A 22,682-nucleotide genomic window follows, 5' to 3' on the forward strand; every position below is an offset into this window, starting at 1 on the left:
ATCAACCTTGAGCCAGTGAGGATTGAACTGCTGGCAGCTGGCAGTCAGCAGACTAGTACTGTGTTCTAACCACTGCAACACAACGCCTCTTGATTATATATATTTATTAAAAGGAATGCCATGTATGAGATTCTTCCCAGAACATCTGGACAATACTTAAGTTTTAGACTTCTTTTTCCACATGGGGCAGGGGCAAGTTGTACTTTTTTTGAGAATACACATTTGATGTGTACAATCAAATAATTTTGTATTTATAAATCTTGTAACTGTAATTTTAATCATATTTTTATCTAATGCATGGATTTTCTCTGACATAACTTGATTTTTCCCCTGTAACAGAAAAAAAAAAATCTATTTTTACTAACCTGCAACGTTTTGGCAGTAGTAGCCCAAGAGGAAAAGGAAAGTCATCTGCCATTTCCTCCTGTTGCTTTTCCCTATGACCTTTGGCAGACCCATCTCTATGATACCTGGGTCAGGCCAGCCAGCTGATCCCCTTATCATGTCTCTGGAGAATATCTTCAAAATAACTCATTGTGAGGTTGCTGTAATCTGCACATAGTAGATTGCAGCCTTCTAATGATTGTTGCTCTTATGTTCGTGTCACAGTGACACATATTGTGTGATCTGCTATGGTAGCAAGCCACTCGGGATTTTTCCACATTTTAGAAACAAAAGCATCTTTTCCAGATGTCTTCAGGAACTTAACAATTTCAGTTTTGGCTGGAATCCAACACCTGACTTCTTTCACTGCCTGAAATTGGGAGTCTATTAAATTGATTGCCAGTACTTTACTATGAGACAATGGCATATAACAACATGAAAAATAACACATTCCTAATATCTAAACTTATTACACAAGACCTGGACATGCAATCTTATCTATTGAGTAAAATAGATATTTTTCCTCTATTGAGGAAAAATAGACATCCTAGGATCCTTTGTAGAGTTAGAAAATTATGGCTAAATCGGTGTAGGTTCTTGATTAAGTCAAAAACCTGGCAAAAGCTGACATAGCATGATACTTTCAGCAAAGATGTCAGCCAGCATAAGAAGTTTATTTTATTTTTATTTTATTTTATTTTATTTATTTGTTTGACAAACATGTACAAGATAACAAGTATAGGTATGAACATAAACAAGAACGAAGGAAGTAAATACAGATAAATGGGGACAGTAAGACAGGGATGGTAGGCATGCTGGTGTGCTTATGCACGCCCCCTTTAAGGACCTCTTAAGAATGGGGTGAGGTCCACGGTAGACAGTTTGAGATTGAAGCTGTGAGGGGTTGAGGTGGTAACAATGGAGTTGGGCAGGGCATTCCAGGCGTTGACCATTGTGTTGCTGAAGTCGTATTTTCTGCAATCGAGTTTGGAGCGGTTTACCTTGAGTTTGTATCAATAGTTTGTCTATGTATTATTGTGACTGAAGTTGAAAAAGTTGTTGACAGGCAAGATGTTATAGCAGACAATTTTGTGAACTATGCTTAGATTAGACCGCAGGTGGCACAGTTCTAGATTGTCCAGATTTGGTTTCTTCACATAGAAATTCCTTCAAATGTACTGGGCACATTTGTGGCAATAATAAGATATTGGTAATTTTGACAAAACATTCCTATGGACTAAAGGAAACGGTGAAGAATTTTATTCATTATGTTTAGAGGATCTATATTCCACTTTTCTGTTAATAAATGATTCTCAAATCCTTTAGCGCAAAAAAGGAAATCACTATAATAAACATAAGGCACTAAAACTTACCCTCTGTTAAATAGGCAAGGCCTTCTATAGCAACTTAAATAAAGCATTTTTTTTGCCTGCTAATAAAAGGATCACAGTGGAAGCTATTTTACATTCCCTTATCAGGGAATTTGGGAACCAATGTTGAACATTACTTAGAACTATAGTTCATTTTGTCCTGGAGAAAATCTGTCTATGAGATCATTAAAATTTAACTCTGACTTGGTAGCAGATAATCACAAGTCGTCCGTCTGTCTGTCTGTCTGTCTGTCTGTCTTTCTATCTATCTAGCTAGCTAGCTAGCTTTCTTTCTTTCTTTCTTTCTTTCTTTCTTTCTTTCTTTCTTTCTTTCTTTCTTTCTTTCTTTCTTTCTTTCTTTCTTTCTTTCTTTCTTTCTTTCTGATAAAGCTCAGATATTTAATGTTGAAAGATACAACCAGTTCATAGTCATTCTTATATCTTACTCAGTTTCTTCGTAATAATAATTATATAGTGTTTCTATTTTGACAGGGACCAGGGTTGAATTTTTATTTGACTATTTTAATGCTGAACTTCTTCTGAACCATTTAACCCAGTGCTACCATTTCAAGCACCCCCGTAGCACGCACAAATATGACTAACTGCAGTTCTGTGTGTGGTTTTGGCTCATTACCTCCCAGTACTTCCCTGCCGCCCCATGCTGTTTCAACTGGTTTTGTACAGTGCTCTCCTGAAGTACAGAGAAGGGAAGGCAATGATACAATCTCCAGAATTCAGAAAGTACACAGTGTGGCTAACAATTTTCTAAGCAAGGATATCTGATCATGTAAGAGTGAGCTGTGTGTTCTTTGTTTTGTCAATAATGGAGAGTGCATTCTTTGGAATGTTTGGTTTGGAAATATTTAGGCTTCCTTTGGCTAGATGTTTTTTTAAGGGGAGGAGGGAGCAAGAATATAATTTTTCTAAGCGTGGTCATAGTGAACCCAGCAACTGTGAATCGATTAGCCAAGAAGTGGGAAGATAAAGTATAGTAGTAAGATGCTTTTCTATCTCCACAGTGTTCCTTTGGGGTCTGGGACACTGCATTTTGCCTAGTATTCTAATGTGTGGCAGAAAGGAAGATTCCTCTTACAATTGCTAAAACCCAACCAGTCTCTCCTCTTAGGCTCGTACCAAGTTCCTCTCCTTGTCCCTTGAGCATGAACTTTTAGAGTGGGATGCTGTGAGTAGCAGGTTTTTGGGCTTCAGGTACCAGGCTTGGCAATGGTAATGTGCATGACTGAAAAGAAAATACTACATTAAAACAGTCCTTAATTTTATACATTTGATCATACCCAGAGAACATGATCCTTTCTGGCTAAGAGCAATTGGTAGTTTAATACATGTAGAAGGCCCCAGCTTTGGGAAGAGTGCAACAAAGCCAAAGTTGGCTATCTTTACAGCATGACTGAAGTATTAAAGCTTCCTCGTCTGACTTATACCTACATTTGCTCTGACTTGTATACAGCTGTTGAGTTTTTCCCTAAGCAATCTGAGGAAATCCTGTATCCATCTTGCTACTCTTTCTATCATGCCTTAGTTTTGATCATCTTTCTGATGATGATATATATGAATGGATAAACCACATTCTGAGCAAAGCCTTCCTAATGCCAGAACACTATTCTTAAACTTTGCTCAACATGGGTATTTCTCAATTTATAGCTAGTTGCTTAACAAGCCATTTGGAGTTCTGATGGACTCAAAAAAATATTCATGACTTGTCTTCAAAGTTACAACTGCCACACCACCCCTGTGGTTATGTGATACCATTTCAGGCACTTTTTCATTTCAGCTCATGTTTATGACTGGTTGCAGTGTCCCTCAGTCAAGTTCGGCCATATTTTTTTGCTGCTTTCCAGGCCAAAACAACAACAAAAACACCCATTAGATAAACTGGATTCAGTCTTATGGCCGTGTGATTTGCTTAAACACCACGTGATTTGCTTAATGAATTCACTTAATTTTGGTGATTCCCTTAACAACTGTCATAAAATCAAGCCTGGTCAGTGATTCAACTTATAGATGCAACAACTTGCAACCAAAATTCTGCACTCAGTTGTGGTTGTAAATTGAGGATCACTTGTATGTATGTATGTATGTATGTATGTATGTATGTATGTATATGTATATGTATATGTATATGTATATGTGTATACACACACACACACACACACACACACACACACACACGGATTATTTATTCAGTACTTGTTCTGACATATTAGCCTGTTCATTAATACCAATGTAGAAAATGTAACATTCATTGTGACTTGCCTTGAACATTGTCACTTTAATAATCTGTATGTTTCCTGTTTGTTTCTGTGAGCATTCATATATAGGTAGTTCTCGACTTAAGAACAGTTCCTTTAGTGACAGTTCAAAATTACAACGGACTGAAAAAAATGACTTATGACCATTTTGTACTCTTATGACCATTGCAGCATCCTCATGGTCATGTGATCAAAATTCAGATGTTTGCCAACTAACTCATATTTGAGAAGTCCTTGGTGCTCACTGAGCTTGCTTGTTTTCTGGCATTACCTAGCACTGATGATGTTACCTAGTTTGGGTAATGAAACATCTGCAAGAAATCAAGGAAGCTCAGAGAACACCAAAGACCCCTCACATCAGCCCTGAGCTACAAATATTCTCCTTTATTAGTGACTCATATTTACAACAGTTGCAGTGTCCCAGAGTCATGTGATCACCTTTTAAGTCTTTCTGACAGGCAAAAATCAATGGGGAAAGCAGATTCACTTAACAACCATTTTACTAACTTAACAACTGCAACGATTCACTTAACAACTGTGGCAAGAAAGGTCATAAAATGGGACAAAGTTCACTTAACACATGTTTTGCTTAGCAACAGAAATTTTAGGCTCAATTGTCATCATAAGTTGAGGACTATCTGTAAAGTTCCCATGGATGCAACTTTAGGCGATCTTTCATAACAAGTAATATATTAAGAAAATCAATAAAATCATCCCTTAGAAAAGGCAGGATATCTGCATAGACCTAATCTTTTTTGTTGCTCCTTCAATTATTCTTAAAGTGGTCCATAATTTGGATGTTATTAATATGGGAGCATAGTCTGCAATTGCAGAGAAGTCCTTGAGGAATCTAAACACATGAGTTGGCATCTTAATTTCCTAATCTTCCAGCATTCCTGACTTCCTTTGTATGACCTTTTTCTCTTTTGTTTTTGAAGAGATAAGTTATAACTCTCTGGTTTAGTTCAAAAAGTCCTCCATTTCAAGATAGCTCCAGCTTATTTATACAGAGCACAGAAAGAGTATGGAACAGTAAGCCAAAGAAATTAAAAGCATGAAAGGAGAAAAAAAAAAGGAACAGAAACAGAGTTAAAACTGGTTTACACCAACATTGTTCACTCTATCTCTTTGAATCCACTTAAATCATCCTTTACTTCTGTCATGTCCATACACTGATTCATATATTGCCTTAGGTTCATTAAACTTCTCTTTTTTTCACGAACTCATCAACTTCATCCAGTGACAGTTTTGGACTTTCCCAAATTCTTTCAACCATTTACTCTTCATATATTTCTTTGCACTTGGATCCTAATTTACATTCTGCATGACCAACCCCCCCCACTTCTTCCTTCTTCCTTCTTATTTTTGAATCCCTCATTTTCTCAGCACCCATTCATTCCTCACCCTGTCTCCTTCCTTTGCAATACTCCATTCTTAAATAGCCCATCCTTACCGCATGTAACTTTGCTTGATGTTTTTCCTAATTGTACCCTTCTCTCATTTCCACATAACAAAGTAGCAAAAAGCACATACCTATCGTTCTTCACCATTGTGGGTAAAACTTGCTGTTGTTAATTCCTGATTTCCTGTGAAACAGCCCATAATCGTAGCATTTGAACTCTTCTTTACATGTGGACCCTGACCTAGAACCATACCGTCATCTACATACCAAAAGACATGTATAATACATCACCACATGCACCAAAAGCAATCCTCAAGTTATGACTTTAATTGAGCCGGGCAATTACAGTCGTTAAGTTGTGATATGGATCATCATGTGACTGGACTTGATTTTATTCCCTTTTTCAGCATGGTCATAACGAATCATAAATAAATGCCATGATTGTTAAGCAAAGCTATTGTTCTCTATGAGTCCGCAAAATAATTTATGCATTTAGTATCTGCCTTTATTATTTTTATAAACAACTCAAGGCAACGAACATATTTGATACTCCTTCTTCCTTCTGTTTTCCCCACAACAACAACAACACAGTGAGGTCAGTCTGAGAGCAAATGAGTGGCCCAAAGCCACCCAGCCGGCTTTCATAGCTATGGTAGGACTAGAACTCAGAGCTCCCGGTCTCTAGCCAGGCGCCTTAAATACTAGATCAAACTGGCTCTCCAGTTTGGAACATGGGCAATTAGTAGTCTCACTTTTGCTCTGGGATACCTACCCATGTCCTCCCCACCACTCCACATGTTCTCAAGACGCTCTAGGTAATGTCAGCCACCATCCAGGTAAGACATTTGGATTTGTGTAAGACTAAGTATCCCTAAGGACATTTCAGAGTGGCTGGTCACACAGTTTGGGGAAAGTCTTCAATGACCTTAGCATAGCCAACAGCAATGGGTGGCTGCAGCTGTTTGCACACCCTGTTGACAATGGAAATAGGATTTGACCAGTAAGCCATGAGCAAAGAGAGACGACTGGTTCTGCTACTTTCAGATGTTCCATGAATGCCTATTGCTCAACGTAGTTGACGAGTTAGTCATAACACTTGCAGTGCAAAGCAGGTTTTTATGAGTCTCACCTTCTTCCCAAGTATCATCGCACTTCCCTTAAAATATAAAAATACCTGTCTGCCTGTCTGCCGGGGCATCTTTGCAAGGCTGCTAGAAAAACTCGTTTTTCTGCATCCCTGAAGAGGGTGAGAACTTTTGATTTCTCTAGAGTTGCTAGGATACCCCTTGTTATGATAAATTGATTACTTCGGTGTCACTGGTGTGGCAGCAATAGAAGCACACATCCTGTCCCTCTCCTTGTTCTTAAAGCTGCCAAACTCACCAGGGTTTAGAAGAGGGCACAGCAGAACTAGCAGGCAACTGGGAAAAGGAGAATATGGGGCAGTGGGGGTGTAAGTACAGTAGAGAGATCCAGAGACCAGTTGAGTGATTTGTTCTCAGGCTAGTTGATAGGTTTTATTTATTTTATCTATTTATTAGATTTTTGTCCTGCCTTCGTTACTTTACATACGTAAAGAACATACGTATTACTCCTTCCTTCCTCCTATTTCCCCCCATAATAACAACCTTGTGAGGTGGGTTGGGATGAGGGAGAGAGCGACTGGCCCAAAGTTACCAGCCAGCTGGTATAGGATAGGGCAGTGGTGACTAAGCCTTTTGGGTTCCCATGCTGGAAATTGCCGAAAAAAGCAATGTGCGTGGGGGGGCCCCACGCACCCTGCGCATGCACACGAGATCCCCCTGTGCACCCTGAGCATCTGTGCACATGCGCGCACATCTCCCATGTGCCCCTGCACACGTACGCCAGATACTCAAGAATCAGCTGTCAGGCGGGCAGGGTGCGCACATGCGCAGTGAGGCTCTTCCGGGTGATCTCTTGCATGCCACTTCCGGCATGCCATAGGTTCGCCATCACAGAGATAGGATGAAGGGACAGACACTTTACACTAATTCTTCTGATTTCTAGTCACATCAGAAGTTTAATGTGACTGAAATGATGGCCCCTCCCATCTGATTTTCTGATTTTTCTTAATGGGTTGATTTTTCTTGATGAGTTATTGCATCACCTCACTGGGGCAAGAATGTCTGTCTCACATCCAGCAATTTTGTGCATTGTCTTATTACTGTCTGTATGTTCTTTCTTTTTCTTTCTTTCTTTCTTTTTTTTTAAAGATCTTGTTGTGGGCGGTTTGGCTTTCACCCAACCACAGGTGTGTTATAGATACAGCACTTCACTCAACATAGTATTGTGTCTAGCCAAAGTGGCCTACAGTCACTGACAGCATCTATCCAGAGCTTCGTGCTGATAAAAAAGTGCTCTGGGGCTGTGGAGGTGCAGCTAAAGCACAGGTTTGTTAAAGCATCCAGGGTTTTCCCCAGGATTGCACAGCTGCCTTGTGAGTCCAGAACAAGATACATTTCCAGACAGGTGTGACACCCTATGCACTCCAAAGCACTGCCCCCCCTTCAAATTTGCATTTATATTTAATTTGCATATCCCTACAAATACATTATGTTTATGTTCAGTATTACTCAAGAACAATTTTAATTAACAGAGTGAAAACATACACATACACACTTACCAGAACATCTTCATAGAGCCTGTTTGGTCTGGTGGTTAAGGCACCAGGCTAGAAAGCAGGAGACCAGGAGTTCTGGTCCCACCTTAGCCATGAAAGCCAGCTACGTGATCTTGGGCCAGTCATTCTCTCTCTCTCTCAGCCCAATTCGCCTCACAAGAACTGTTGTTATGAGTAAAATAGGAGGAGGAAGATAGGTTGGATATGTTCGCTACCTTGAGTGAGGGAGGGATTCAAATAAATAAATAAATAAATAAAATTGAGAATTACTGAGGATTCTGAGCACAGCCAAAATATCAAAAGCAGGAAACAACTCAGCGGAAAGTCGCAGACAATGAAACATTCTCTACCGAACATATTAGATCTGTATTTACTAACTGGAGATTAAGGCCAGTGGTGATTTTGCTTTTACACTGAGGCACTAGATTCTTGCCTGTTTGGTGATTTAAATGCATGCTAAAACACATTTAAATGTTCAGCTTAAATGCTGCTAAATACATCTTGAGCTGCTATAATGGGCTTTTAGAAAATATTTTTTAAAAAAACATAGAACACATAACAAGCATGCATGCCCCTTTCCTAAAGTCTGAGAAAAGTTTGGCCAGACTCATATAGTCTAAGACCCACGAAAACCGGATATGCATAACTAATAGCAGGACTATATTTTAAGCAACCTAGCTGCATACACACCCACCAATTGTAGTTATTTTGCCATACTGATTCTTTCTTGGGAGCGGGGAAAAAACTCCTTGTAAATTGAGCTGTGTCCTGTCGGCAAAGAGGGAATACAGCAATGTTTGTTAGGTGCCTTTGTGAATTCAGGCAATTAGTGGCCTTACAAAGAGGCTTTGGCACAGAATGTGGAAATAGATTGTTGCGCTACCAGGATTTTGCTCACAAAGACCAGCTTCACTAATAGATCCCTGCTCCAACGAAGACCTCAAGGCTTCCTTCAGCAAAATGGCAGGGCATTCAAGATGAGTCTTTGCTGGAAAGATTTGGGAACAATGTCATTTTCCAATTTCATTTCACTTGGGAACATCTAGCGATCTTCAATGTGAAATTAAAACACACTGGATTTTTTTTTTTCATCACCATGATGTGTCTGAAAACTGATGTTTTCCTCCATATTTAGCCTGTTTGGCTGACATTTAATCCCTGCGAGGCTAGAAGCTCTGATTTCTTCACTGGAACCAGTAAATGTCAGTTGAATACATTTGCTATATTCAATAGACTGAAGCCGCTTTCATCTGGAGAGTGTTGAAGTTCATAATCTGCCATGGTTGGGGGCAAGGAATGTGGAAGGAAAAATGATTTTTGGTACTTTTCTCCAGTCTTCCAGGCAAGGATTAATATATTGCACAATAAAAAGCTGTTTTGTCTCTTGGTTTTTAGAAACCACATTAGATGTTCATTCATTCGTAAAAAATTCTGCTCTATCTTAAGGAGGTTGCGTAATTAATTATTTTTGAATTTTAGATGGCTCAATTCTTGTGTGTGTTTTTTCTCAGATAGGTTGCCTGTTTTCCCCAAGGCTTACCCCTTAACATTTTGGATGGCAATTTTAAATGTTCACACCTGTGGTCTATGCTGTGAATCACAAAGCACACAGGCCTTCAAGAGAAGACATACTGGTCGATGTATAATGCTCTGTGTGTAGATGTTTTCACAATCTGTGCACCCTCCTTGCACACTGGGTCAGCAGCCTGTGCCTTAAAATGCATTTTAGGAAATCGGGATCTGAAATTCAGAATTAGGATCTGGATGTAGTCAATATTGTTACCAAAAGTCAAGCTGGGCTTGAGGGAGACTTACCATGTGTATATAGAAGCTTTATTAAAAATAGGAGCATTGCCTGGTAAATTTAATTAGTTTAAATTTGCATCAATCTTCAGACCATCTTCCTGAAGATCAAAGAATATTATTTTATATTTATATACTTCCTGGACTTGTCACTACAAGTGAGTGTTATAAGAAAGATTCCTTTCAGTGTGAGAGTGAGAATTCGTTTTCCCAGGTAGTCCTTCCACCTGCAGTTTCTATATCTATGTTTACAGTGTGTTGCTTTATTATTTGGGGTGCCTTCTTAGTCTATTTAAAAGATTTTCAGCTTTGAAAAGAAAAAAAAAACATTAGTCATTTGGAAAAATATTTGGACAAGGTCCTGGAGAATGGCAGTGGAGATGGGGTAGGAATCGTTGGTATACTTGCAGAGCAAGATCTCAGGTGTTGCCAGTTTCTATTTCTTAGAATAGATTGTGAAAGTCATTTGGTGGTAATTATATTTAGGAGAAAATGCAGTAGAGGAAGGGTAAATAGTACAAAGAATTCTGAGATGCTCTGTTGAGTTAAAAATGATTCTCAGCTGAGCATACAAAATAATAATAAATACTGTAGAATTCAAGAAATGTTTCCATTTATTTCCATTAGAGACTGTTATACAAGAGACTAAGTTAGACTTAAACCAGACCACTGCTTTTTTTCTTTCTGGCTAGTTATCTCCCCCATGACCTATGAATGTAATTTTCTAAGGCCAAATTGTAACAAATTCATGGATGACTCATGCTAACCACATTTTCAATTCCTCTTCCCACAGAAATCTTGGATGGTCCCAATGCACCCTGTGCTTTCCCCTGCTTTTGTCAGAAAACATTGTAGGAGGGGAGAAGTGTTAGACTGTGGTGGGAAAAAAAAAACAGGCATCTGGGAATATTTTTCCTGACTAAAAAGGATATATTAAAAGGCATAAGCTTTTTGTGATCTGCATCATCGGATGAAAAAAGCTGCAGCTCATAAAAGCTTATGCCTTTCAATCCATTCTGTTAGTTAATGTCAGCAAAAGCAACCAGATCCACTCGTGAAAGGTTCAAGTCAGCAACTATATTGTGTTCTGCCTCTATTGCAAGAATCTTCCCAGGCTGGGAACAACCAAATAAGGTTATGCCTCTCATAGCTGTGCAAGGACTCACGGCTAGTTCCCTGCTTGACCTTTCCTTCCTGACTGGCTGGGAGTTTCCCAACAGTTGGAAAAGGGGCTACCAGACTCCTTCTGAGGTTCTGTTTTTCCCGATAGTTTTTGTTCCAGAAATTCACATGCCGTGGGCTCCTATTGAGGGATACATTATTCTCGTGTAAAAAGTTTCAGGAAGGGCTAGATTTTTTTTAAAAAAGTGGGGAAATGCTGTCCATCAAATCTTCAGAATGTCAAGGTTCCAAATAATATGTCCCACGCATTAAGAACTCTGAGGCAGGCATATTCTTCGAAGAACATTTTATTGGAACATGTCAAATTGGCAATTTCTTGGTGGAAAACCGGCTCTAGGTTCCCAGGGGTTTTACACTCAATTAAAACTTGAACTTTGTTACTTCCCCTCCAGAGTCACTCATCACATGGTCCAAACAGCAGTCTCCTCCTTCTATGCACCTGCACCAATATCCTTGATTCCCAGAGGAAAGAATTTCATTTTGGCTACAACATCCCAGCTATCTCTTCACCCTCCTCCCTGGCCCCTTCTCTCCAGGCTGTGTCAGAAGAAAACTCCCTAGAGAAACGCTACAAAGGAAAAATGGCCACAGTTCGGCCACCTTCAGGGCTGACACAGAATTTATGAGAGAACCCCAACTGCATATTAAGGGAAGAGAATCCAGGAGCAGACATCGGCATTCCATTTTAATCTGTTCACCCCTCCCCCACTTCCCCCCAAAACTCTTCATTGAGTCCATAATAACCTTGACCATCTGCCACGAAACCATGCAGTGTGATTAGAAAAGATTGGGCACAGGCTTGTTTTATATCTTTCTACAGCCCCTAATAGCGATCTTATTAGTTTTATTGCATGCCCCCACCCACTTCTCCTTTTCCACACACAGTACCTTCCTCCTTTCAGTTAAGTTCACAATGTATTTCTTTCTATAAGGGAACAGAATAGGATTTCTTTGCCTATCCCAAATTTCTCACCATATATCACTTTATGTTTATTTTGATAAAGGGCAGCTTCCTTGTGATTCTTTCTTTTATTGGGGGTGGGGTGTAAAAGTACTCCTCAATTTCCAACCACAATTGGGAATCAGAATTCGATTGCTGAGCATGAAGGTGGTTAATGATTTTATGACTTTGAGGGCATGGTTTCTAAGGGAATTACTGTAGTTGTTAAGTGAATCAAGCAGTCTTTAGTGAATTGGCTTCCTCTGTTGACTTTGCATGTCAGAAACAGGCTGGGGGGGGTTTGCCAATGGCAATTCCATGACCCCAGGAGGCTGTAACCATTGTAAATACATGCCAGTTGCCATTTTGATCATGATATCAAGGGGATGCTGTGACAGCTGTAAGTGTGAGGACTGGTCACTTTTTTCAGTGCAATTGTAACTTTGAACTGTCGCTAAATGAAAGGTTGCAAATCAAGGACTTCCTGTATTTAGAAACTATTCATCAGGGATCAGAATGCAGCTGAGATCTTTTAACTAAAGGGGACTTAAACACAACATGTCCTAGAGTAAGGGCGTCAAACTCAAGGCTCGTGGGCCAGATCTGGCCCATGGGGTGTTTAGATCTGGCCTGCAGAGCCACCCTAGAAACAGCGAAGGCGCGCAGCCCTCCTGGGCTCCGTTTTCACTGGCAGAGTGCTAACAAAACAATCCACTAGCAAAATTGGCATTTTATTGCACAAGTGACGTCAAGCTGGCCATGCCCCCCCCCAACCCGCCCCCCCCCAAGGTCAAACACAACCCTGATGCGGCCCTCAATGAAATCGGGTTTGACACCTCTGTTCTAGAGTAAATACGAACCACAGAAATGGCAACCACGTATACCCCAGAAAGGAGATTTGAATTTACTAAGGGAGAAGACAACCATTCCAAGAAAAACATCCGTGGAGAACTCAGAGGATGAGAAAGAGCAGTAAAAGGAGAGGTGATATTCACTGGAAAACTATTTATTGGGGGAAATGGCATTGAAAGGAAGCACTATTAAGGGACAATGCCATGAAAATATGAAAACACTCACAAAGCACTCAGTAGGGGAACTAACAGTCAGTCAGGGAAATAGCATTGAAAGGAAACAGCTTTCATTGGGAAATAGCATTTAAAACAATAAGCAGTATTGAAGGGGTGGAAGTGAACAGCCCTGCAGGGGTAACAGTGGAACAGCTTGTATGGTGCACTTTTAACAGGAAGGGGGAATCCAATACATGTTCTTTATTGCTGTAGAGAGGGAAGAAGAGAGCCAAGCACGATTTTTTGGAGAAGCCAGAGAAAGGGGAGGTACAGTTGTCTTGGGGGATGTGGGGGATTGGGAGTTCAGGAGAAAGAGGGGGAAATAAATGTAATAGGTCAGAGGTAGTGGAAGAAGACAACCATAAGTAAGGACAGATAGTCAATTAGAAAGGAGGAAGGAAGCAAAAAGACAGGTGTTCCTTTTATAGTGCAAGGATGATGACCATGGCCTCCAGACATTTGCAAGAGGAGGAGAAGGAATGAGGTCTTTATCATTAAGTACTTATCTCTTTGTCTGAGTTGACTTAGTACTCTCCTTGCCTTCCTGAACTCACAGGATCTGTTGAATTTGGATTAGTTCAGGGAGTAGATATTGGTTCGTTGCTCCTTTGTCTAATCTGGATTCAACTGACGAGACAAAATCAGGTACTTCTTTCAGGCTGTGAAGTCCAGTTAAGCGGGGTCTGCCCTAGGAACCTGGAAAGGTGGTGCTTCTGAAGTGTAAAGAAGCGTAGGAAGGAGGATATCGAGGAAGGAGGGCTTATATGGCCATCTTGAAGATGAGACTGCTTATCCAAATCACTGGGAAATCAGAGCAGGCCTCTGGCTATAGTGACCAGCCTCAAGTCCAGGCAATTAAGGAGTGTGAACCTCAGGCTGCTCAGAGAATTCCCTGGAATAAATCAAGTTTGCAAGGAGGAAATAAACTCAAGACCTTGCACCCAGCTTCTATATTCATCTCAAGTAACTTCCACTAAAACATAAGGTATCTCTCTTCCCGATTGTCCAAAAAGTTGGGTTTTTAAAAAAACTGCATTTCCCAATATGACTTATTCAGAAGGGGTAGTGAATCATCCCCTCACTTAAGCCAAAGTACATAAAAGGCATCCCAGTTCTGATTGGCTTACAAATCTGCTTTGGCCTGCTTGTTCAAGATGGGGAACATTGATTAAATCTTTAATCCAGTCACCTTTTCAACTTAATGTTAAAGTGCGTCTTTCCAATGTTTGAGCTTTACTCCTATGTCAACATTACCTTTTTATCTTGTCTTTGTATTTTGCGTTAAATCTGGATTCATTTTATAGTTCTTTTTGTACTGTGCATATCTACTGTATATATTCTTGTTAACATATTTTTAAGATTTCTGGACAGTTTGATGAATTCTTTTATTTCCTTTTTAGGTGCTGTGCAATGGCCCAGGAACGTGTGTTCCCATATGTCTATCTGCCTTATTACTCAAAATACTGGGACTAAAGAAAATAACCATTGTGTACGTCGAGAGCATCTGCCGTGTTGAAAACCTATCTCTGTCAGGAAAAATTCTTTACCACTTTTCAGATTACTTCATTGTCCAGTGGCCTGCTCTAAAAGAAAAATATCCTAAATCTCTCTATTTTGGGAGAATAGTGTGACAAGCTACGGACAAATATAACTAATTCCAGTATGACCACTAAAAAATTTTGGGAGTCTGAATTTCTTTCAAACTAGACCTGATGGTAAATCAAACAGACTGTATGTGTCTGTCATCCGAGGTCACATAGTTGACACCAGTGGTGGGATTCAAGTTTTTTTTTACTACCGATTCTGTGGTTGTGGCTTGCTGGGCGTGGCAGGAGAAGGATATTGTAAAATCTCCATTCCCACCCCACTCCAGGGGAAGGTTACTGCAAAATCCCATTCCCTCCCCACCCCACTAACCTGCTTTCCAGCTCCATTCTCCTGTGCAGGGCAACAAAAGAAGACCCACCTGGGACTTGGGAGGCAGAGAATAGATGGGGGTGGGGCCAGTCAGAAGTGGTATTTGCTAGTTCTCAGAACTGCTCAAAATTTCCGCTACCGGTTCTCCAGAACTGGTGAGAACCTGCTGAATATCACCTCTGGTTGACACCCTGGGAATACTGCTGCTTTGTTGCTAGTTCCTAAATCTGTGATGTAATTATTATTATTTTTACTTCCTCCCAGATCTGCTATATATATATTATTTTTGTACTCTACTACTATAATTGCTTTTAATTGTTTTTAATATTGCCATCCAGAGTCACTTGTCTGAGATGGACAGCTGTAGAAATTAAATAAGGATGAATGGATTAATATGACACCAGTACTGATGTGTTATGACATGGCATTAAAATAGAAAGACAAAGCTTGGTATGTGATGTGAACTGAACTACCATCTCAGAACTGAGAAATTACTGCTACATTCCCATTTGTCACGCTTGACTAAACTTTTTTTTTCCACAAAGTTTGCCAAGGTTTGACAACAGTAGTTAAGACGGCAGTATACTGTAGAGTCCCATTGAACTTTCTATGGTAAAAGGTCAATTGAGAAGATGCTAGTTGGAGCAAATAGAGATTCTCCCTGCCAATTATCCCTGATTCCCTCCAGAATAGAACTATGTTTTAAGATTCAGATCATACAACCTCATTTCAGAGGCCAATGAGATAGAAGTGTGTGCGTGAGAGAGATTCTAGTTTTGGTGTAACAATGTTCATTTCTTCTACTCAAGCAATAAAATACAGGTAGTCCTCGATTTACAACAGTTCAATTAGTTACCATTCAAAGTTCAAAGCACTGAAAGAAGTGACTTATGACCATTTTTCATACTTTTGAGCGCTGCAGTATCCCCGTGGTCATGTAATTCACATTCAGATGCTTGACAACTGACTGAAGGTTGCAGTGTCCCAGTATGATCACATGATCCCCTTTTGCGACCTTCTGACAAGCAAAGTCACTGGGGAAACCAGATTCACTTAACAACCGTATTAACTCATTTAAGAAATGGAAGTGATTCGCTTAACAAATGCAGCAGGAAACATCTTTAAATAGGGCAAATCTCACTTAGCAAATTTCTCACTTAGCAACCTAAATTTTGGGCTCAGTTGTTGTAAGTTGAGGACTTGCTGTATCTGCTGACTATTTTAAGCATAAAGGGAACAATCAAATTAACTTGGCCCCAGAGCAGTTTTCACTCTGCTGCTGCTTTTCCAAAACAATCCAAACAATCTGCTATCCCATTTCACACGCACCCCTAATCTTTTGGCCTAACAGAGAAGCCCTGTGATTAAAAGTACAGTTCTTAAAGCCTTGTCTTGAATTGTTAAGAAAGAAAAGAAGTACTGGATGCCACAAACAGAAGCATCAGTGATTGTCAAGAAAAGCAGATTTTCCAAGTTTGGGATTAAATCTTTTTAACTGTGTTAAATTTCAGACAAGATACTTTCATCAGAGAAGTGACAAGATTTTGTTTTAGTATTCTTGGTAGCCTCATGTGTAAATACTTAAAATGATGCCAAAAGGAGCGGGGATGAGAGAGAAATGAAAGAAAAGTACTACTTTGTCAGCAAACATGAGTTTTGTGTATTTAGGTTTTGTTTGTTTAGTACTTCCAAACACGTGGGTTAGTACTTGAAATCCTTTCCCTTAAATCAGAAATGGCATTAAATATCGAACACTATTAAGAATAATAGATTTCAGAGGAGACTGGACTTTCTGAAATGTGTTGCAGTTGTCCGAGATTGTCAGGCAAATTCTAGTCCAATATTCTGTGTATAAAGCACACTAAAAACCCACTATTCTCTATATAAAGCACTGAAAACATATCAGTCATCGGTATACAGCATTACATAAGGGGTCAGATTTAGCAGAAACACAAACACTGGAGAAAACATCAGAAAGAAAAACAAATGTGTTACGTGATCCATTTATGAAACCAAACAATAGTCCAAGGTCTGTATCGACAGGAGTTTGCTACTCTTACTTCCTTCTCTGATTCTTTTGATTGAGCTAGAAAGAGAGTTTCAAAGAGTGTCTGCACTTTACAATTGAAAGAAAATTGCTTTTCTAGCGTGCCAGCTTGATGTTGTCTGATGTTTGTGTGAAATTGGCAGGAGAAAGAACATTTTCTGAAGGTTTTCCTTAGTCTGATTGCAAAGTAGGTTTAATATCCTGTAAGATCTACTTCAGGTTTTTTGAGCAGCTCCATTTACATTTTAACAGAAAAAGTGGAAATTGACATAATTACGATGGCACCATAGTAATCAAATTGGGCTTGGCAACATCTGATGAGACCGACTTTTAAAACACAAAAAAATAACAGACATATTTCTGAATTTTGTAGAGGGAGTAACTGAACAGTTGAATGAAGTTCAGCTAGAGTTAGTAGTGTAATTGAATCTCTTTTCAAGTGTCTTGCAGAATAGTATGACTGAAGCAAGCAACTCAGTAATCTCCAGATATTGTGGATTTCCACCTCCACTAGCATGGTTGATGGGCTGTTTGATCTGTAGTTCAGTCTGGTCTGCATTGTATTGCATACCACTAACTCCTATGTTACCCCATAACCTCTAAACAACATATACTGTATGCATAGAATTTGGGTTTTTCCCCTTCCATTCAATTATACCTAATTTTCAGAGCCTGCAGTTGTCTTGGAATCCTGTAATTTTGTTAGCAAGGTTTTTCAGATGTGGTTTGCCATTGCCTCCTTCCTAGAGTTGAGAGTGAGTGAGTGGCCCAAGTCACCCAGGGGGCTTCATATGCACAAGGTAAGACTAGAACTCAACGTTCTCTCTGTTTCTAGCCTGATGCCTTAACTGCCACACCAAAGAAGCTGTTTATTATGTGGTAACCAGAACTCAAGTTAGACATATGGGAAAAAATTATTTTTTAACCAATGAGAAATATATTATGACATATGTATCCCAGTGCAATGCATACATCTGTGCAAATACATTTCCTCTGGCTTCAGTAGAATTTATTTTCAAATATGTGTTTATAGGACTTCATTTTTATTCCAATAACAGATTCTAAAAAATTGAAATTAGCATTGAATTGTAGGGAAATCTATGAGGCTTTGATATTTTTAAATAAAATGTTTGACGTTTTTCCATCTTTTCTTTTTAAGCTAAGGTGCTCTTTCATTCCCAGTTTATCAACACAACAATCTTGTGAGTTAGGTAAGACAGCTGAATGGTAATTGTGATGAATGAGCCAGGATTTAAACATCTCTTAGCCTCAGTCTAATCTCTCCAGTAAATTTTCCTGTTTGAGCTCAGTTTTCTTCATTGCCATGTTTTGGTTTTTGTGGGCAGTTGGCTGAGATGTGAGATAACGAAATATTAATTGTTTAGCTGGACCACAACCATTTTTGCAGTGTGCTTCACTAATGAATTCCTTGTGAAGGATTTTCTTGAATGCAACTGGAATATCAGTGAAAGGCTAAATAACGATGCGAATGACCTGACCCCTAGTTTTGACTCGTGTTCTAGCTTTTTGCCTAGTAGTGACTCAGATGAAGGTTAAAATATCAGGACTTTTTGTAGAGCCGTATATTGTTTAGTAAATAAGGAATATCATCCTCTGATTGTTATGACTGAAGCTCTTTCAGTTCCTAGGAACATTCATTTATGAGGCAAATATACTGCTTCTTAATGTATTCTCCAGTCTAAAAAATTCCTCTTCCATACTACAACATCTTTTCTGCTCAGTGCCCTCCAGATCATTTGGAGCAATATTTTCAGCATGGCAGTTGGATATAGTAGGTATTTTTAAGTTTTTCATGAGGGGCCATGAGGCACTATGACAGCTGCAACTTTACAGACTGATCATAAATTTCCCTTATTTAGCACAATCATAATTTGAAAGTTACTGAATAAGTGGTTGTAACTTGAGGAATATATGTAATTCTATGAGAAAGTATTTCAAGCTTGGACTCCCTTCTCAGAAACTTCTCCCCATTGATTCTTGCCTTATTCTTGGGGATTGCAGAGAATAAATCCACAAATTCTTCCCTATGACAACCCTTCAAATACTTGGAGATGGTTATAATTTCCTTAGCCTTAAAATTAGGGTTAGGCTAAAGCTATCCAGTTCTTTTAACTGTTGTTCATAAAAGTTTGTCTCCAGATCCACCATCATCATTGTAGGTCTTCTCTGCATTATTTCCAGCTCCCTGACTTCCTTGTATTGTGGTAACCAAAACTGGATACAATAATCTAGCTGCAATCTGACCAATGCAGCATAAAAGCAGAATTACCACTTTCTGTGATCTTGATATTACACCTCTACCAATGCAGCCTAAGTTTGTGTTGACCCTTTGGGCATCTAGATTCCTTTCACAGGTACTATTGAGAACCAGGTATCACGTAACCAGATGTATCTTTACATCCAATTTTTCCTGTCTAAATGCAGAGCCCTTCCTTTCTTGCCACAGAATGCAACAGTCAAATCTTTCAAATTCGTTTTGAACCTATCTTCTGACATTTTAGCTATCTCCCCCAGTTTTGGGTCATCTACAGATTCACTCCCAGCCAAACATTCTTGAAAAACGCATCCCTCTTTTCATTCCTAACCTATAACTGAAGCCAGCTGACCTTATTTTTTCTGTTCCATGTATAAGGTATGATATCTTTTTTCTAACACTAAGCTTTCTATATGTATGGTCTATGTCACTTTACAATGATGATAAGAATGATATCTCCTCAGCACCTATTTACTCCTTTTGATGCTGTATCTTTCCAGTTGCTTACTTATTTACTTCCATTTACATGGCTGCCCATTTCAAATTCGTGATCCTGGGCAGTTAACAGTATTTTAAAACAGCATACAAACACAAACCCATAAGGACATAAAAGCAATGAAAAATAACAGCATAGATATAATCCACATCTGAGGAGGTTAAAAACCACCAACACCAGTCAGCACAACTATTGAATGGAGTTTGACACACATCTGGATCCAGAGGCCCAGTGACTTCCCTCCATGGTCACTTTGTTTTGTCCTGCTGGGCTGATTTGACACTAGAAGAGTGTAGAAGCCCCATATTGTTAGAGAAAGCGGTAGAACAGGGACCCTAAAGCAAACAAAACCAAACATTTTGACCGATGGCTAAACCCACTGCTCTGTCTGTCAAAACTTGCCTCCTCCCCCAATCCCAGCCCACATTAAGGGAAATGATTGGTTTTTTTTTTATGCCAGCAGCTGGGAATTCCACCAATCCCTGCACCATAACTTATCCTACAAGTTGGCCTCATTACCAAAGCACAGTAGAGAGACACAAGCAAATTTAGGCAGGCCTACCTTGTGTTATCTCATGGACTGAAACAAACCTTATTAACTGTCTCAATGTGTTTTAAATAGGGTAATTCTTTTTTTTTTTAACTAAGTAAATGCTAAGTAAAAAGTAAAAGAAAGTAAGGACAATCTGTGCTTCTGACAAGGCAGCTAATAGGAGATATTGGACGACTAGGCCTAACTGTTCCGAACAGAAGAGAATGTTCAACTGTTGAACAAACACAGTTATACAAGTTCACACAGAAACCCTGAATTGCAAGGAACAATGAAGAGGGTTCACTGAACACATCAAGGCTTGTTTGAAATCAGCTAATGATTCACCTGATTGCAGAATATCATCTTGCTTGGAATTCTGGTCAGTGCTTCCTGGCTCTACACCAGGTTATCTGCATCACTGTTTGGTTAAACCGGTATTTCAGATGTTTCGCAAAGTTGGAGACTGTGGGCAATCCCTTTCGATTGGCAGGAATTCTGACCTAATGCCAGCCTCAGGGCTTCTGAACTACAGCCAGTATTTTCTCCCCCATCTCTAAGGCTTCAGCAGCCTGGCCCTATATTCAATCGGCCTCCTGCTTTAGATGCCCAGTCATGCCTGCAGCTACTGAGAAAGAAAAGAGTTTGGTTGCAGAAAGTGTAGATATTGCGGGGTTTTTTTAACCACTCTAGCTCAGAGTGAATTTTACATTTCATAGAATAACAGTGACTTACAACCTATCTCATGCGCTGCTCTGGTCAAACACATGCACTAAATTGTCCTGAAAGTACAGATGGAAGAGGCAGCTCCAACAATTTATTTCATTCCTTCTTGCCTGGAAAATATAGTTGTTTCAGGATTGGACTGCCTAAGCAAGGCAGCCTTCGATCTTTATGCTCCCCCACTGAAGGGAGCAGCAACCAACTGGAAATATTTTCTACCATTTTGTGGCCACAGAAGTGAAGATGATGGCCCATCCGCTGCACGTTGTTGAGAAAGGATTGAAGAATGTTAGGGTAAAGCAAAGCCAGGAAATGTGAATTCTGCAAATCACAGGATCTCCAGGAGTGTCAAACTGGTGGCCTGCGGGCGGGCTGGAGGTGTCACGTGCAGGCCACACCCACAGCCCCGCAAAGGGGAAAAATGTCATGATACATCACATGACGGCAAGTTTGACATCTGTGTCCAAGATTATCGTTCCACAAGAGCCATATGGGTGGAGAGAGAGGTGAGTTGTGGGGAAGCAGTTGGGACTACAGCTCTAAACTTTTCAACCTCATTGTCCTCACTTCATTAGTAGATTGAAGTAGCAGAGCAGAGATCCCCAACCCCCGATCTGTGGACAGGCACTGGGCCGTGACATGACAGAAACCAGGCTGTGCAAACAAGCAAAGTTCCATCCATGGGATGCAGGCAGCACATGAAACCACGCCCTCTCCAGTCCACGGAAAAACCTCTCTCCGTGGAACTGGTCCTGGTGCCCAAAAGGTTGGGGGCTGCTGTAATAGAGGAAGGGACCAAAGTCAGGGGATCTTTTCTTGCTTCTTCCTTTTCCTTCACTGCAAGGGAAAAGTTGGAAACCAGGCGTGCATACATGCATTTCACAATTACCACAAGAAATGTGGGTGGAGGAGGTAAGAGAGATTACATAAAAATCCAGATCCTTGAACAACTTGGAGGCAGGGTGGTGTAGGTATGAGATGCTGGCTTAGTAAATTATACGGGAACATATATTTTTCACCTTCTATAATCATGCTCCGTCAATGGGTGTACACTATGCAACCTAGCAGGGCTGCCCAGGGCACGTTTTTTTAATCCGTAAAGTCAAAAACCAGACTTTGATCAGCGCTTCAGTTTCATAGGCAGGTACCTTACTTGCAATTTTTTAAACAGGTTTTTTGGAATTGAAGGAAATGACTGGGACTTGTTTCAGCGTGTTTAACATTTGCACTTGAAGATCTCTGATATTTCAGCGCATTAGCATTTTACCTAAAACTGATAAAATGTTTCATTATCAGTGAGATAGTAAAGCTTTACGAATGGAACCAGACGGTTCACATCAAGAAGTGGCCAGGGCCATCAATAATCTAAAGTAATAGCTGTGTAAATACACCAACAGATTGTAACTCAAAGAGAAATTACCTTAACCTAGCTTTGATTAGGATGACCCAGTTGCTGCCAAAACCACAAATCACAAGAGGACTTCTGGCTTTAGACCAACAAAAGGTCACAATGTTAATTTCTGTTAAAACTGGAGAGGGGAGCTGAGAGCTTTTCAAATATTGCTGAAATAGCACTTCTTGCACCTCACCATTGACTGTTCTGTCTGGCTGCTATCGAGAGCTCTGATCAGCGACA

At 39.9% G+C, this 22,682-nt stretch overlaps 1 protein-coding gene across 1 annotated transcript in view; it reads left to right on the top strand.

The window, feature by feature from the left end:
* ALG14 (ALG14 UDP-N-acetylglucosaminyltransferase subunit) overlaps positions 1 to 15,421 on the top strand; it is a 32,292-nt gene extending 16,871 nt beyond the window's left edge. The window contains exon 4 of the mRNA XM_026700345.2: positions 14,460 to 15,421. Within this exon, the coding sequence (XP_026556130.1) occupies positions 14,460 to 14,690 (231 nt within the window). The 3' untranslated portion in view covers positions 14,691 to 15,421. The remainder of the gene's footprint in view (positions 1 to 14,459) is intronic.
* Positions 15,422 to 22,682: the final 7,261 nt, after the last annotated feature.

This window comes from Pseudonaja textilis, chromosome 3 (genome assembly GCF_049901715.1).
Source record: "Pseudonaja textilis isolate UNSWEBS1 chromosome 3, rPseTex1.2, whole genome shotgun sequence".
In the NCBI taxonomy this organism is placed as follows: domain Eukaryota; kingdom Metazoa; phylum Chordata; class Lepidosauria; order Squamata; family Elapidae; genus Pseudonaja; species Pseudonaja textilis.